The following is a 16557-nucleotide window of genomic DNA, read 5'->3' on the forward strand; positions in this document are numbered from 1 at the left end:
AAGGGAGTTCCATACAGAAATGCTTTGTCGAGATCGATGTGGAAGCACTTGACTGTCCTGCACAGAGCCCTGACCTCAACCCCATCGAACACCTTTGGGATGAATTGGAACGCAGACTGTGAGCCAGGCCTAATCGTCCAACATCAGTGCCCAACCTCACTAATGCTCTTGCGGCTGAATGGAAGCAAGTCCCTGCAGCAATGTTGCAACATCTAGTGGAAAGCCTTCCCAGAAGAGTGGAGGCTGTTATAGCTGCAAAGAGGGCACCAACTCCATATTAATGCCCATGATTTGGGAATGAGATGTTCGACGAGCAGGTGTCCACATACTTTTGGTCATGTGTTGTATCACAGTTCTTAGTTAATAGTGTATTGTTAAAAGCGGTCTCTCCATATAGCTCATTGAAGGGTTTTTCTTTATTTTGACTATTTTCTACATTGTAGAATAATAATGAAGACATCCAAACTATGAAATAACACATATGTTATTCATGTAGAAGCCAAAAAAGTGTTAAACAAAAAGACTCTTCAAAATAGCCACCCTTTGCCTTGATGACAGCTTTGCACACTCTTGGCATTTTCTCAACCATTCTCTCAACCAGCTTCATGAGGTAGTCACCTGGAATGCTTTTACAACAGTCTTGAAGGAGTTTCCACATATGCTGAGCACTTGTTGGCTGCTTGTTCTTTACTCTGCGGTCCAACTCATCCCAAACCAACTCAATTGGGTTGAGGTCGGGTGATTGTGGAGGCCAGGTAATCTGATGCAGCACTCTATCACTCTCCTTCTTGGTCAAATAGCCCTTACACAGCCTGGAGGTGTGTTGGGTCATTGTCCTGTTGTCCTGATGGCGTATCGCTGCAGAAGGCTGTGGCAGCCATGCTGGTTAAGTGTGCTTTGAATTCTAAATAAATCACTGACAGTGTCACCAGCAAAGCACCCCCACACCATCACACCTCCTCCTCCATGCTTCACAGTGAGAACTACTCACGAGGAGATCATCTGTTCACATACTCTGCTTCTCACAAAGACACAGCGGTTGGAACCAAAAATCTCAAATTTTAACTCAATAAACCAAAGGACAGATTTCCACTGGTCTAGTGTCCATTGCTTGTGTTGGCCCAAACAAGTCTCTTCTTCTTATTGGTGTCCTTTAGTTATGGTTTCTTTGCAGCAATTCGAACCATGAAGGCTTGATTCACACTGTCTCCTCTGAACAATTGATGTTGTGATGTGTCTGTTACTTGAACTCTGAGAAGCATCTGTGAAGCATTTATTTGGGCTGCAATTTCTGAGGCTGGTAACTCTAATGAACTTATCCTCTGCAGCAGAAGTAACTCTGGGTCTTCCTTTTCTGTGGCGGTCCTCATGAGAGCCAGTTTCATCATAGTGTTTGATGTTTTTGCAACTGCACTTGAAGAAACTTTCAAAGTTCTTGCCATGTCTTAAAGTAATGATGGATTGTCATTTCTCTTTACTTATTTGAGCTGTTCTTGCCATAATATGGACTTGGTATTTTACCAAATAGGGCTATATCTTCTGTATACCACCCCTACCTTGTCACAACACAACTGATTGGCTCAAACGCATTAAGGAAAGAAATTCCACAAATTAACTTTTAACAAGGCACACATGTTAATTGAAAATGTATTCCATGTGACTACCTCATGAAGCTGGTTGAGAGAATGCCAAGAGTGTGCAAAGGTTGACTGGTACTGTACAGGGTCAAATGAGACACATTGTCATCCACTGCTGACAATGAATAACATACCCGGCAAACCTGGAACATTCCCAAAATATTAGCTTCCCATGAACTTATAGTTAGGGTTTTATCCAACATTAGGATGATAACATCCCAAAAACATTCACATTTTTGAAAACAAAATCTATTTGTTTTCTTATTTTAAATCTTTTATGAAATATCCTTGGAATGTTCTCCTAAAATTCACTAAAATGTTGTGCACAACATCTGTAACAACCATTACAGAACATTCCCCAAACGTTCTCATTAGGTTTCCAGGTAAAGTAATAACACAATGAACCAGTAATGTTTCCAGTAAATGTCCCCACAATGTTCCCACCAGACTGTTCCCAGAAACATTCTAGGAACCTTTAAAGAACAGACTAAATGTTTTCTAGGAACATTCTTGGAACGTCAGGCGAACGTTTTATACAAACATTCTATAATCATCAGCACGACTGGACAGGTTTTCGGTTAAGAGAACATTTGCCGTGGCCTAATGAATGTTCTGGGAACTGTCACAGAACTAATTAAATGTTGGTTTGCTGGATAGGAACCGAGTCCTACACACCCAAATGGATCATAGGTTAAATGTGTAAGACTCGTCAATAATGAATTGGAGTAGCTGGCTCTAATCTAGCCAAGCAGCAGAGATGAAGGTAGTCTAATCACACAGAGATACCTGAACCAGCAGATACTTGTATGTAGTGACAGCTTGGCTACCTACCACAGTAGTCTTAGTATCCACAGGGCTGTGCTTGATGTCCTCCTCAACGCTACCGCCTGCAGCCATGGCTCTCTCTCTCTCATCCTCTCCCTCATCCTCTTGGCTCTACATGAATGGAAAAGAAAAAGAAAAAAAGGGAAACAAACGAACAGCATGAATTAACTAGAATTGAAAGTAGCTTTGAGGTGTGTGTGGTCTGCATCCTATTGCTGGCACCATTACTCATTACAGAGTGTGTGTGATATTTACTCATTGTGTTGGATAAGAGTGTGTGTGATATTTACTCATTGTGTTTGATAAGAGTGTGTGTGATATTTACTCATTGTGTTGGATAAGAGTGTGTGTGATATTTACTCATTGTGTTTGATAAGAGTGTGTGTGATATTTACTCATTGTGTTGGATAAGAGTGTGTGTGATATTTACTCATTGTGTTTGATAAGAGTGTGTGTGATATTTACTCATTGTGTTTGATAAGAGTGTGTGTGATATTTACTCATTGTGTTGGATAAGAGTGTGTGTGATCTGAGATTTCACCAGCGTGTGACTACAGGACTATAGTATCTCTCCAAACGTAGTCACAACATGGCGTTGATATCGGACATATGGATCTGAATTTATGAGACATTCTCTACAGAGTGCATACACACACAGTCCCTCTTCTTCCAGTAGCTCACAAATAAAGAATGAAACAAGGTAGCAAGACTCGGCTGAGTGGTAAACTGTCTCCTTTCCACACTTAATTTAACCACATCCCAACAGTCATGAAAATAAATACTGAATACGCCGTTGTTGCTGCTACATTAATGAATAAAATATCTCCTTTCCCTGGTTACGTCATCATTGCCATTCTCCCGACTGCTTGATGTTCCCACACACACACACACACACACACACACACACACACACACACACACACACACACACACACACACACACACACACACACACACACACACACACACACACACACACACACACACACACACACACACACACACACACACACACACACACCATGCAGAGGGGAGCAGGGTTTCTTCTCCCTAATCCTCCCTCTCTTTTGAAGTCCCCGCATGCTTCTCCATATATATATATCTTAGTGCACTAAAATGCTTAGCCGAGAAGGATGTTTCCAATGGCTTCCTTCTGTCTCTCCCTCCCACCTCCGTTTGGCAAGGTTACAGCTCAAGGATTTATTACTCGTTCACTGGCCAGGCTGCTACAAATCAATCCAGCCCTATTCTGATGTCCCACTGTTAATTGTCCCCTGCTCCTTTCAACGCTTGCTCCTTTTATCTACTTTTGACTTCAATGGTTGGATATTGTAGCTTACACTTTTTGGCTTCGTCAAGGAGCCGCATCGGAATCACTTCCTTTTACCGTGGCTTAACTTCCATTGAAAAACAGGTTGATGATTGGTAACTATTTGAAAACAGCACTGGAGAAGAAAGGTAGGTGTCAAATGTTATAATGAGGCAGCGATCGTTTCATAACAGCTGTTCTTCTATCTCCAGTAGCTGGCTGTTAAGCACCGTCCTCCACCTGCATGGATTATTGAGCAGATTTTCAAAGGGAGGCGGTAGAGGCCCCAGTCTCCAGAGACTTGACATGGAGAGGAAGGATCTCATTCATCTCTTTCCCCCTAAACAACCTGAGCTCACACTGTAGCAGACACATCTCAATCTTCTCACACTGTAGCAGACACATCTCAATCTTCTCACACTGTAGCAGACACATCTCAATCTTCTCACACTGTAGCAGACACATCTCAACCTTCTCACACTGTAGCAGACACATCTCCATCTTCTCACACTGTAGCAGACACATCTCAATCTTCTCACACTGTAGCAGACACATCTCAATCTTCAAATCATAGCCTCAAAAGTGAATATGTTATTTCTTTTTAGATCAGGGTTGTGTATGTACATCCAGCAGGTTTTCTAACCTGATTCAGCTTATCAAGGAACTAATGAGCAGCTGATTAGTAGAATCAGGTGTTAGAGCAGGAATGGAACAAAAACCTGCACACTGGCCACCACTGGATTAGATGCCACTAGATTTCTAATGTTGATGTTTCCACCCAGTGAGGTTCTACTAAATGTTTTATAAAACATGGAGGGGTCTCTACAAGGTACGTGGATGTCCCCCTGTCTCTCTCTCTCTCTCTCCATTCAGTCCCTCTCTGATTTAACAGTGAACTTACCGGTACCTCGTCGAGTTCCAGGGGTTCGATCATGGGGGCCTCGTCAAGGCGCGGCGAGCGCAGGGGGGACGATGACAGCCTCTTCTCCCATTCGGTAAGGCCAGCCGAGTCGGCGCCCGTCTCCAGGAACGACCGCTTGAGCTCACTGATGTTGGTCGAGTGTTTCAACAGCTCCTCCGGCGTGCCCACTGTGTCCTGAGGAGCAGGAAGAGAAGTCATCTTACTGATAATGATACACTACTGTTACTGTTAGGGTTAGTAACCGTTAGGGTTAGTTACTGTTCGGGTTAGTTACTGTTAGGGTTAGTAACTGTTCGGGTTAGTTACTGTTCGGGTTAGTTACTGTTAGGGTTAGTAACCGTTAGGGTTAGTAACCGTTAGGGTTAGTTACTGTTAGGGTTAGTTACTGTTAGGGTTAGTAACCGTTAGGGTTAGTTACTGTTCGGGTTAGTTACTGTTAGGGTTAGTAACTGTTTGGGTTAGTTACTGTTCGGGTTAGTTACTGTTAGGGTTAGTAACCGTTAGGGTTAGTAACCGTTAGGGTTAGTTACTGTTAGGGTTAGTTACTGTTAGGGTTAGTAACTGTTAGGGTTAGTTACTGTTAGGGTTAGTAACCGTTAGGGTTAATTACTGTTAGGGTTAGTTACTGTTAGGGTTAGTTACTGTTAGGGTTAGTTACTGTTAGGGTTAGTAACTGTTAGGGTTAGTAACCGTTAGGGTTAATTACTGTTAGGGTTAGTTACTGTTAGGGTTAGTAACTGTTAGGGTTAGTTACTGTTAGGGTTAGTAACCGTTAGGGTTAATTACTGTTAGGGTTAGTTACTGTTAGGGTTAGTTACTGTTAGGGTTAGTTACTGTTAGGGTTAGTAACTGTTAGGGTTAGTAACCGTTAGGGTTAGTAACCGTTAGGGTTAGTTACTGTTAGGGTTAGTAACTGTTAGGGTTAGTAACCGTTAGGGTTAGTTACTGTTAGGGTTAGTAACTGTTCGGGTTAGTTACTGTTAGGGTTAGTTACTGTTAGGGTTAGTTACTGTTAGGGTTAGTTACTGTTAGGGTTAGTAACTGTTAGGGTTAGTTACTGTTAGGGTTAGTTACCGTTAGGGTTAGTTACTGTTAGGGTTAGTAACCGTTAGGGTTAGTTACTGTTAGGGTTAGTTACTGTTAGGGTTAGTAACCGTTAGCATTAGTTACTGTTAGGGTTAGTTACTGTTAGGGTTAGTAACCGTTAGGGTTAGTTACTGTTAGGGTTAGTTACTGTTAGGGTTAGTTACTGTTAGGGTTAGTAACCGTTAGGGTTAGTTACTGTTAGGGTTAGTTACTGTTAAGGTTAGTAACTGTTAGGGTTAGTTACTGTTAGGGTTAGTTACTGTTAGGGTTAGTAACCGTTAGGGTTAATTACTGTTAGGGTTAGTTACTGTTAGGGTTAGTAACCATTAGGGTTAGTTACTGTTAGGGTTAGTAACTGTTCGGGTTAGTTACTGTTCGGGTTAGTTACTGTTAGGGTTAGTAACCGTTAGGGTTAGTTACTGTTAGGGTTAGTTACTGTTAGGGTTAGTTACTGTTAGGGTTAGTAACCGTTAGGGTTAGTAACTGTTAGGGTTAGTTACTGTTAGGGTTAGTAACCGTTAGGGTTAGTAACTGTTAGGGTTAGTTACTGTTAGGGTTAGTTACCGTTAGGGTTAGTTACTGTTAGGGTTAGTTACTGTTGGGGTTAGTTACTGTTAGGGTTAGTTACTGTTAGGGTTAGTTACCGTTAGGGTTAGTTACTGTTAGGGTTAGTTACCGTTAGGGTTAGTTACTGTTAGGGTTAGTAACCGTTAGGGTTAGTTACTGTTAGGGTTAGTTACTGTTAGGGTTAGTTACTGTTAGGGTTAGTTACTGTTAGGGTTAGTAACTGTTAGGGTTAGTAACCGTTAGGGTTAGTTACTGTTAGGGTTAGTAACCGTTAGGGTTAGTAACCGTTAGGGTTAGTTACTGTTAGGGTTAGTTACTGTTAGGGTTAGTAACTGTTCGGGTTAGTTACTGTTCGGGTTAGTTACTGTTCGGGTTAGTTACTGTTAGGGTTAGTTACCGTTAGGGTTAGTTACTGTTAGGGTTAGTAACCGTTAGGGTTAGTTACTGTTAGGGTTAGTTACTGTTAGGGTTAGTTACTGTTAGGGTTAGTTACTGTTAGGGTTAGTAACTGTTAGGGTTAGTTACCGTTAGGGTTAGTTACTGTTAGGGTTAGTAACCGTTAGGGTTAGTTACTGTTAGGGTTAGTTACTGTTAGGGTTAGTAACCGTTAGGGTTAGTTACTGTTAGGGTTAGTTACTGTTAGGGTTAGTAACCGTTAGGGTTAGTTACTGTTAGGGTTAGTTACTGTTAGGGTTAGTTACTGTTAGGGTTAGTAACCGTTAGGGTTAGTTACTGTTAGGGTTAGTTACTGTTAAGGTTAGTAACTGTTAGGGTTAGTTACTGTTAGGGTTAGTTACTGTTAGGGTTAGTAACCGTTAGGGTTAATTACTGTTAGGGTTAGTTACTGTTAGGGTTAGTAACTGTTCGGGTTAGTTACTGTTCGGGTTAGTTACTGTTCGGGTTAGTTACTGTTAGGGTTAGTAACCGTTAGGGTTAGTTACTGTTAGGGTTAGTTACTGTTAGGGTTAGTTACTGTTAGGGTTAGTAACCGTTAGGGTTAGTAACTGTTAGGGTTAGTTACTGTTAGGGTTAGTAACCGTTAGGGTTAGTAACTGTTAGGGTTAGTTACTGTTAGGGTTAGTTACCGTTAGGGTTAGTTACTGTTAGGGTTAGTTACTGTTGGGGTTAGTTACTGTTAGGGTTAGTTACTGTTAGGGTTAGTTACCGTTAGGGTTAGTTACTGTTAGGGTTAGTTACCGTTAGGGTTAGTTACCGTTAGGGTTAGTAACCGTTAGGGTTAGTTACTGTTAGGGTTAGTTACTGTTAGGGTTAGTTACTGTTAGGGTTAGTTACTGTTAGGGTTAGTAACTGTTAGGGTTAGTAACCGTTAGGGTTAGTTACTGTTAGGGTTAGTTACTGTTAGGGTTAGTAACCGTTAGGGTTAGTTACTGTTAGGGTTAGTTACTGTTAGGGTTAGTAACCATTAGGGTTAGTTACTGTTCGGGTTAGTTACTGTTCGGGTTAGTTACTGTTAGGGTTAGTTACCGTTAGGGTTAGTTACTGTTAGGGTTAGTAACCGTTAGGGTTAGTTACTGTTAGGGTTAGTTACTGTTAGGGTTAGTTACTGTTAGGGTTAGTAACTGTTAGGGTTAGTAACCGTTAGGGTTAGTTACTGTTAGGGTTAGTTACTGTTAGGGTTAGTAACCCTTAGGGTTAGTTACTGTTAGGGTTAGTACCCGTTAGGGTTAGTTACTGTTCGGGTTAGTAACCGTTAGGGTTAGTAACTGTTAGGGTTAGTAACCGTTAGGGTTAGTTACTGTTAGGGTTAGTTACTGTCAGGGTTAGTTACTGTTAGGATTAGTAATTAGGGTTTAGATGTTACATGTGTATGGATGTCAAGTCAATATAGCAGTGTTGTGTTATGTTGTTTAAGATTGTGCAATATGTTTTATGTCCATGAATTTAAAAAAATACTGAAAATAAAATTCCATGGAAAACAAGAATGCCACTGGACGCTAAAGCGCAAGCTAAAAACCAACAAATGAATGAGATAGTGAATGCAATAGAAAATCAACTGTGTTTTGTGAGACAAATTACACATCTGAATCTTTGGGAGAGCAGCTTGTGTGCTGCTATTCAAGTAGCATGGTTAAGTATCACCGTGGTGACAGATTGACAAATGTAATGTTCATTACTTTGATGCATGTTTGTATTATGTTCACAGCTGCAGTATAATGAGCTGAATATATAATGTCATAATCTATCCGAAACAGGCCTCTCTTTTCTAACGAATTATCTGCATTTTGCGGCGAATCCTAACTTTCACTTAAGTAACATTTTCACTTAGTCTCCCATTGACATCAATGCATGACTAAATGGAAGTTAGGATTTGCCCCTTTTTAAGGGAGCATTCATAGATATCAATAGAACTCAACATCCCCTTACTCTCTATCTAGCAGTAACTTCCACCTGGCATATGCTGTTAATACAGTATGTATTACGTCAATAAAACAAAATCCCCAAATAAAAGTAAGCATGTTAGTGAATAAACATAAGACAACATTAGTTTAAAACAATATGTTATCATCATTAGTAAAAACTACCTGTTACAAACCCCTCATGTTGTCTGTTATAACAACTACCTGTTACAAACCCCTCATGTTGTCTGTTATAACAACTACCTGTTACAAACCCCTCATGTTGTCTGTTATAACAACTACCTGTTACAAACCCCTCATGCTGTCTGTTATAACTACCTGTTACAAACCCCTCATGTTGTCTGTTATAACAACTACCTGTTACAAACCCCTCATGTTGTCTGTTATAACAACTACCTGTTACAAACCCCTCATGTTGTCTGTTATAACAACTACCTGTTACAAACCCCTCATGTTGTCTGTTATAACAACTACCTGTTACAAACCCCTCATGCTGTCTGTTATAACTACCTGTTACAAACCCCTCATGTTGTCTGTTATAACAACTACCTGTTACAAACCCCTCATGTTGTCTGTTATAACAACTACCTGTTACAAACCCCTCATGTTGTCTGTTATAACAACTACCTGTTACAAACCCCTCATGTTGTCTGTTATAACAACTACCTGTTACAAACCCCTCATGCTGTCTGTTATAACTACCTGTTACAAACCCCTCATGTTGTCTGTTATAACAACTACCTGTTACAAACCCCTCATGTTGTCTGTTATAACAACTACCTGTTACAAACCCCTCATGTTGTCTGTTATAACAACTACCTGTTACAAACCCCTCATGCTGTCTGTTATAACAACTACCTGTTACAAACCCCTCATGCTGTCTGTTATAACAACTACCTGTTACAAACCCCTCATGTTGTCTGTTATAACAACTACCTGTTACAAACCCCTCATGCTGTCTGTTATAACAACTACCTGTTACAAACCCCTCATGCTGTCTGTTATAACAACTACCTGTTACAAACCCCTCATGTTGTCTGTTATAACAACTACCTGTTACAAACCCCTCATGCTGTCTGTTATAACTACCTGTTACAAACCCCTCATGTTGTCTGTTATAACAACTACCTGTTACAAACCCCTCATGTTGTCTGTTATAACAACTACCTGTTACAAACCCCTCATGTTGTCTGTTATAACAACTACCTGTTACAAACCCCTCATGTTGTCTGTTATAACAACTACCTGTTACAAACCCCTCATGCTGTCTGTTATAACTACCTGTTACAAACCCCTCATGTTGTCTGTTATAACAACTACCTGTTACAAACCCCTCATGTTGTCTGTTATAACAACTACCTGTTACAAACCCCTCATGTTGTCTGTTATAACAACTACCTGTTACAAACCCCTCATGTTGTCTGTTATAACAACTACCTGTTACAAACCCCTCATGCTGTCTGTTATAACAACTACCTGTTACAAACCCCTCATGCTGTCTGTTATAACAACTACCTGTTACAAACCCCTCATGTTGTCTGTTATAACAACTACCTGTTACAAACCCCTCATGTTGTCTGTTATAACAACTACCTGTTACAAACCCCTCATGCTGTCTGTTATAACAACTACCTGTTACAAACCCCTAATGTTGTCTGTTATAACAACTACCTGTTACAAACCCCTCATGTTGTCTGTTATAACTACCTGTTACAAACCCCTCATGCTGTCTGTTATAACAACTACCTGTTACAAACCCCTCATGTTGTCTGTTAAAACAACTACCAGTTACAAACCCCTCATGTTGTCTGTTATAACAACTACCTGTTACAAACCCCTCATGTTGTCTGTTATAACTACCTGTTACAAACCCCTCATGCTGTCTGTTATAACTACCTGTTACAAACCCCTCATGTTGTCTGTTATAACAACTACCTGTTACAAACCCCTCATGTTGTCTGTTATAACAACTACCTGTTACAAACCCCTCATGCTGTCTGTTATAACAACTACCTGTTACAAACCCCTCATGTTGTCTGTTATAACAACTACCTGTTACAAACCCCTCATGCTGTCTGTTATAACAACTACCTGTTACAAACCCCTCATGCTGTCTGTTATAACAACTACCTGTTACAAACCCCTAATGCTGTCTGTTATAACAACTACCTGTTACAAACCCCTCATGTTGTCTGTTATAACTACCGGTTACAAACCCCTCATGCTGTCTGTTATAACAACTACCTGTTACAAACCCTTCATGTTGTCTGTTATAACAACTACCTGTTACAAACCCCTCATGTTGTCTGTTATAACAACTACCTGTTACAAACCCCTCATGCTGTCTGTTATAACAACTACCTGTTACAAACCCCTCATGCTGTCTGTTATAACAACTACCTGTTACAAACCCCTCATGTTGTCTGTTATAACAACTACCTGTTACAAACCCTTCATGTTGTCTGTTATAACAACTACCTGTTACAAACCCCTCATGCTGTCTGTTATAACAACTACCTGTTACAAACCCCTCATGCTGTCTGTTATAACAACTACCTGTTACAAACCCCTCATGCTGTCTGTTATAACTACCTGTTACAAACCCCTCATGTTGTCTGTTATAACAACTACCTGTTACAAACCCCTCATGCTGTCTGTTATAACTACCTGTTACAAACCCCTCATGTTGTCTGTTATAACAACTACCTGTTACAAACCCCTCATGTTGTCTGTTATAACAACTACCTGTTACAAACCCCTCATGCTGTCTGTTATAACAACTACCTGTTACAAACCCCTCATGTTGTCTGTTATAACAACTACCTGTTACAAACCCCTCATGTTGTCTGTTATAACAACTACCTGTTACAAACCCCTCATGTTGTCTGTTATAACAACTACCTGTTACAAACCCCTCATGTTGTCTGTTATAACAACTACCTGTTACAAACCCCTCATGCTGTCTGTTATAACAACTACCTGTTACAAACCCCTCATGCTGTCTGTTACAACAACTACCTGTTACAAACCCCTCATGTTGTCTGTTATAACAACTACCTGTTACAAACCCCTCATGCTGTCTGTTATAACAACTACCTGTTACAAACCCCTCATGCTGTCTGTTATAACAACTACCTGTTATAAACCCCTCATGTTGTCTGTTATAACAACTACCTGTTACAAACCCCTCATGCTGTCTGTTATAACAACTACCTGTTACAAACCCCTCATGCTGTCTGTTATAACAACTACCTGTTACAAACCCCTCATGTTGTCTGTTATAACAACTACCTGTTACAAACCCCTCATGTTGTCTGTTATAACTACCTGTTACAAACCCCTCATGCTGTCTGTTATAACAACTACCTGTTACAAACCCCTCATGTTGTCTGTTAAAACAACTACCAGTTACAAACCCCTCATGTTGTCTGTTATAACAACTACCTGTTACAAACCCCTCATGTTGTCTGTTATAACAACTACCTGTTACAAACCCCTCATGTTGTCTGTTATAACAACTACCTGTTACAAACCCCTCATGCTGTCTGTTATAACTACCTGTTACAAACCCCTCATGTTGTCTGTTATAACAACTACCTGTTACAAACCCCTCATGTTGTCTGTTATAACAACTACCTGTTACAAACCCCTCATGCTGTCTGTTATAACAACTACCTGTTACAAACCCCTCATGTTGTCTGTTATAACAACTACCTGTTACAAACCCCTCATGCTGTCTGTTATAACAACTACCTGTTACAAACCCCTCATGCTGTCTGTTATAACAACTACCTGTTACAAACCCCTAATGCTGTCTGTTATAACAACTACCTGTTACAAACCCCTCATGTTGTCTGTTATAACTACCTGTTACAAACCCCTCATGCTGTCTGTTATAACAACTACCTGTTACAAACCCTTCATGTTGTCTGTTATAACAACTACCTGTTACAAACCCCTCATGTTGTCTGTTATAACAACTACCTGTTACAAACCCCTCATGCTGTCTGTTATAACAACTACCTGTTACAAACCCCTCATGCTGTCTGTTATAACAACTACCTGTTACAAACCCCTCATGTTGTCTGTTATAACAACTACCTGTTACAAACCCTTCATGTTGTCTGTTATAACAACTACCTGTTACAAACCCCTCATGCTGTCTGTTATAACAACTACCTGTTACAAACCCCTCATGCTGTCTGTTATAACAACTACCTGTTACAAACCCCTCATGCTGTCTGTTATAACAACTACCTGTTACAAACCCCTCATGCTGTCTGTTATAACTACCTGTTACAAACCCCTCATGTTGTCTGTTATAACAACTACCTGTTACAAACCCCTCATGCTGTCTGTTATAACTACCTGTTACAAACCCCTCATGTTGTCTGTTATAACAACTACCTGTTACAAACCCCTCATGTTGTCTGTTATAACAACTACCTGTTACAAACCCCTCATGCTGTCTGTTATAACAACTACCTGTTACAAACCCCTCATGTTGTCTGTTATAACAACTACCTGTTACAAACCCCTCATGTTGTCTGTTATAACAACTACCTGTTACAAACCCCTCATGTTGTCTGTTATAACAACTACCTGTTACAAACCCCTCATGTTGTCTGTTATAACAACTACCTGTTACAAACCCCTCATGCTGTCTGTTATAACAACTACCTGTTACAAACCCCTCATGCTGTCTGTTACAACAACTACCTGTTACAAACCCCTCATGTTGTCTGTTATAACAACTACCTGTTACAAACCCCTCATGCTGTCTGTTATAACAACTACCTGTTACAAACCCCTCATGCTGTCTGTTATAACAACTACCTGTTATAAACCCCTCATGTTGTCTGTTATAACAACTACCTGTTACAAACCCCTCATGCTGTCTGTTATAACTACCTGTTACAAACCCCTCATGTTGTCTGTTATAACAACTACCTGTTACAAACCCCTCATGTTGTCTGTTATAACAACTACCTGTTACAAACCCCTCATGTTGTCTGTTATAACAACTACCTGTTACAAACCCCTCATGCTGTCTGTTATAACAACTACCTGTTACAAACCCCTCATGCTGTCTGTTACAACAACTACCTGTTACAAACCCCTCATGTTGTCTGTTATAACAACTACCTGTTACAAACCCCTCATGCTGTCTGTTATAACAACTACCTGTTACAAACCCCTCATGCTGTCTGTTATAACAACTACCTGTTACAAACCCCTCATGTTGTCTGTTATAACAACTACCTGTTACAAACCCCTCATGCTGTCTGTTATAACTACCTGTTACAAACCCCTCATGTTGTCTGTTATAACAACTACCTGTTACAAACCCCTCATGTTGTCTGTTATAACAACTACCTGTTACAAACCCCTCATGTTGTCTGTTATAACAACTACCTGTTACAAACCCCTCATGTTGTCTGTTATAACAACTACCTGTTACAAACCCCTCATGCTGTCTGTTATAACAACTACCTGTTACAAACCCCTCATGCTGTCTGTTATAACAACTACCTGTTACAAACCCCTCATGTTGTCTGTTATAACAACTACCTGTTACAAACCCCTCATGCTGTCTGTTATAACAACTACCTGTTACAAACCCCTCATGCTGTCTGTTATAACAACTACCTGTTACAAACCCCTCATGTTGTCTGTTATAACAACTACCTGTTACAAACCCCTCATGCTGTCTGTTATAACTACCTGTTACAAACCCCTCATGTTGTCTGTTATAACAACTACCTGTTACAAACCCCTCATGTTGTCTGTTATAACAACTACCTGTTACAAACCCCTCATGTTGTCTGTTATAACAACTACCTGTTACAAACCCCTCATGTTGTCTGTTATAACAACTACCTGTTACAAACCCCTCATGCTGTCTGTTATAACTACCTGTTACAAACCCCTCATGTTGTCTGTTATAACAACTACCTGTTACAAACCCCTCATGTTGTCTGTTATAACAACTACCTGTTACAAACCCCTCATGTTGTCTGTTATAACAACTACCTGTTACAAACCCCTCATGTTGTCTGTTATAACAACTACCTGTTACAAACCCCTCATGCTGTCTGTTATAACAACTACCTGTTACAAACCCCTCATGCTGTCTGTTATAACAACTATCTGTTACAAACCCCTCATGTTGTCTGTTATAACAACTACCTGTTACAAACCCCTTATGTTGTCTGTTATAACAACTACCTGTTACAAACCCCTCATGCTGTCTGTTATAACAACTACCTGTTACAAACCCCTCATGTTGTCTGTTATAACAACTACCTGTTACAAACCCCTCATGTTGTCTGTTATAACTACCTGTTACAAACCCCTCATGCTGTCTGTTATAACAACTACCTGTTACAAACCCCTCATGTTGTCTGTTAAAACAACTACCTGTTACAAACCCCTCATGTTGTCTGTTATAACAACTACCTGTTACAAACCCCTCATGTTGTCTGTTATAACAACTACCTGTTACAAACCCCTCATGCTGTCTGTTATAACAACTACCTGTTACAAACCCCTCATGCTGTCTGTTACAACAACTACCTGTTACAAACCCCTCATGTTGTCTGTTATAACAACTACCTGTTACAAACCCCTCATGCTGTCTGTTATAACAACTACCTGTTACAAACCCCTCATGCTGTCTGTTATAACAACTACCTGTTACAAACCCCTCATGTTGTCTGTTATAACAACTACCTGTTACAAACCCCTCATGCTGTCTGTTATAACTACCTGTTACAAACCCCTCATGTTGTCTGTTATAACAACTACCTGTTACAAACCCCTCATGTTGTCTGTTATAACAACTACCTGTTACAAACCCCTCATGTTGTCTGTTATAACAACTACCTGTTACAAACCCCTCATGTTGTCTGTTATAACAACTACCTGTTACAAACCCCTCATGCTGTCTGTTATAACAACTACCTGTTACAAACCCCTCATGCTGTCTGTTATAACAACTACCTGTTACAAACCCCTCATGTTGTCTGTTATAACAACTACCTGTTACAAACCCCTCATGCTGTCTGTTATAACAACTACCTGTTACAAACCCCTCATGCTGTCTGTTATAACAACTACCTGTTACAAACCCCTCATGTTGTCTGTTATAACAACTACCTGTTACAAACCCCTCATGCTGTCTGTTATAACTACCTGTTACAAACCCCTCATGTTGTCTGTTATAACAACTACCTGTTACAAACCCCTCATGTTGTCTGTTATAACAACTACCTGTTACAAACCCCTCATGTTGTCTGTTATAACAACTACCTGTTACAAACCCCTCATGTTGTCTGTTATAACAACTACCTGTTACAAACCCCTCATGCTGTCTGTTATAACTACCTGTTACAAACCCCTCATGTTGTCTGTTATAACAACTACCTGTTACAAACCCCTCATGTTGTCTGTTATAACAACTACCTGTTACAAACCCCTCATGTTGTCTGTTATAACAACTACCTGTTACAAACCCCTCATGTTGTCTGTTATAACAACTACCTGTTACAAACCCCTCATGCTGTCTGTTATAACAACTACCTGTTACAAACCCCTCATGCTGTCTGTTATAACAACTATCTGTTACAAACCCCTCATGTTGTCTGTTATAACAACTACCTGTTACAAACCCCTTATGTTGTCTGTTATAACAACTACCTGTTACAAACCCCTCATGCTGTCTGTTATAACAACTACCTGTTACAAACCCCTCATGTTGTCTGTTATAACAACTACCTGTTACAAACCCCTCATGTTGTCTGTTATAACTACCTGTTACAAACCCCTCATGCT

The 16557-nt window shown here is 40.3% G+C and overlaps 1 protein-coding gene across 12 annotated transcripts in view; it reads right to left on the bottom strand.

Moving 5' to 3' along the window:
- The window catches only part of LOC139583358 (protein 4.1-like), a 124577-nt gene that overhangs the window by 20321 nt on the left and 87699 nt on the right, over positions 1-16557 (bottom strand). For 11 of the 12 annotated variants that reach the window (XM_071414334.1, XM_071414339.1, XM_071414338.1 and 8 more), the window contains 2 exons: positions 4673-4867; positions 2469-2573 (listed from right to left, as the gene is read on the bottom strand). In XM_071414334.1, coding sequence (XP_071270435.1) covers positions 2469-2573; positions 4673-4867 — 300 coding nt within the window. The remainder of the gene's footprint in view (positions 1-2468; positions 2574-4672; positions 4868-16557) is intronic. The other variant, XM_071414336.1, reaches the window with a different exon arrangement.

This window comes from Salvelinus alpinus, chromosome 8 (assembly GCF_045679555.1).
Source record: "Salvelinus alpinus chromosome 8, SLU_Salpinus.1, whole genome shotgun sequence".
Classification (NCBI taxonomy): domain Eukaryota; kingdom Metazoa; phylum Chordata; class Actinopteri; order Salmoniformes; family Salmonidae; genus Salvelinus; species Salvelinus alpinus.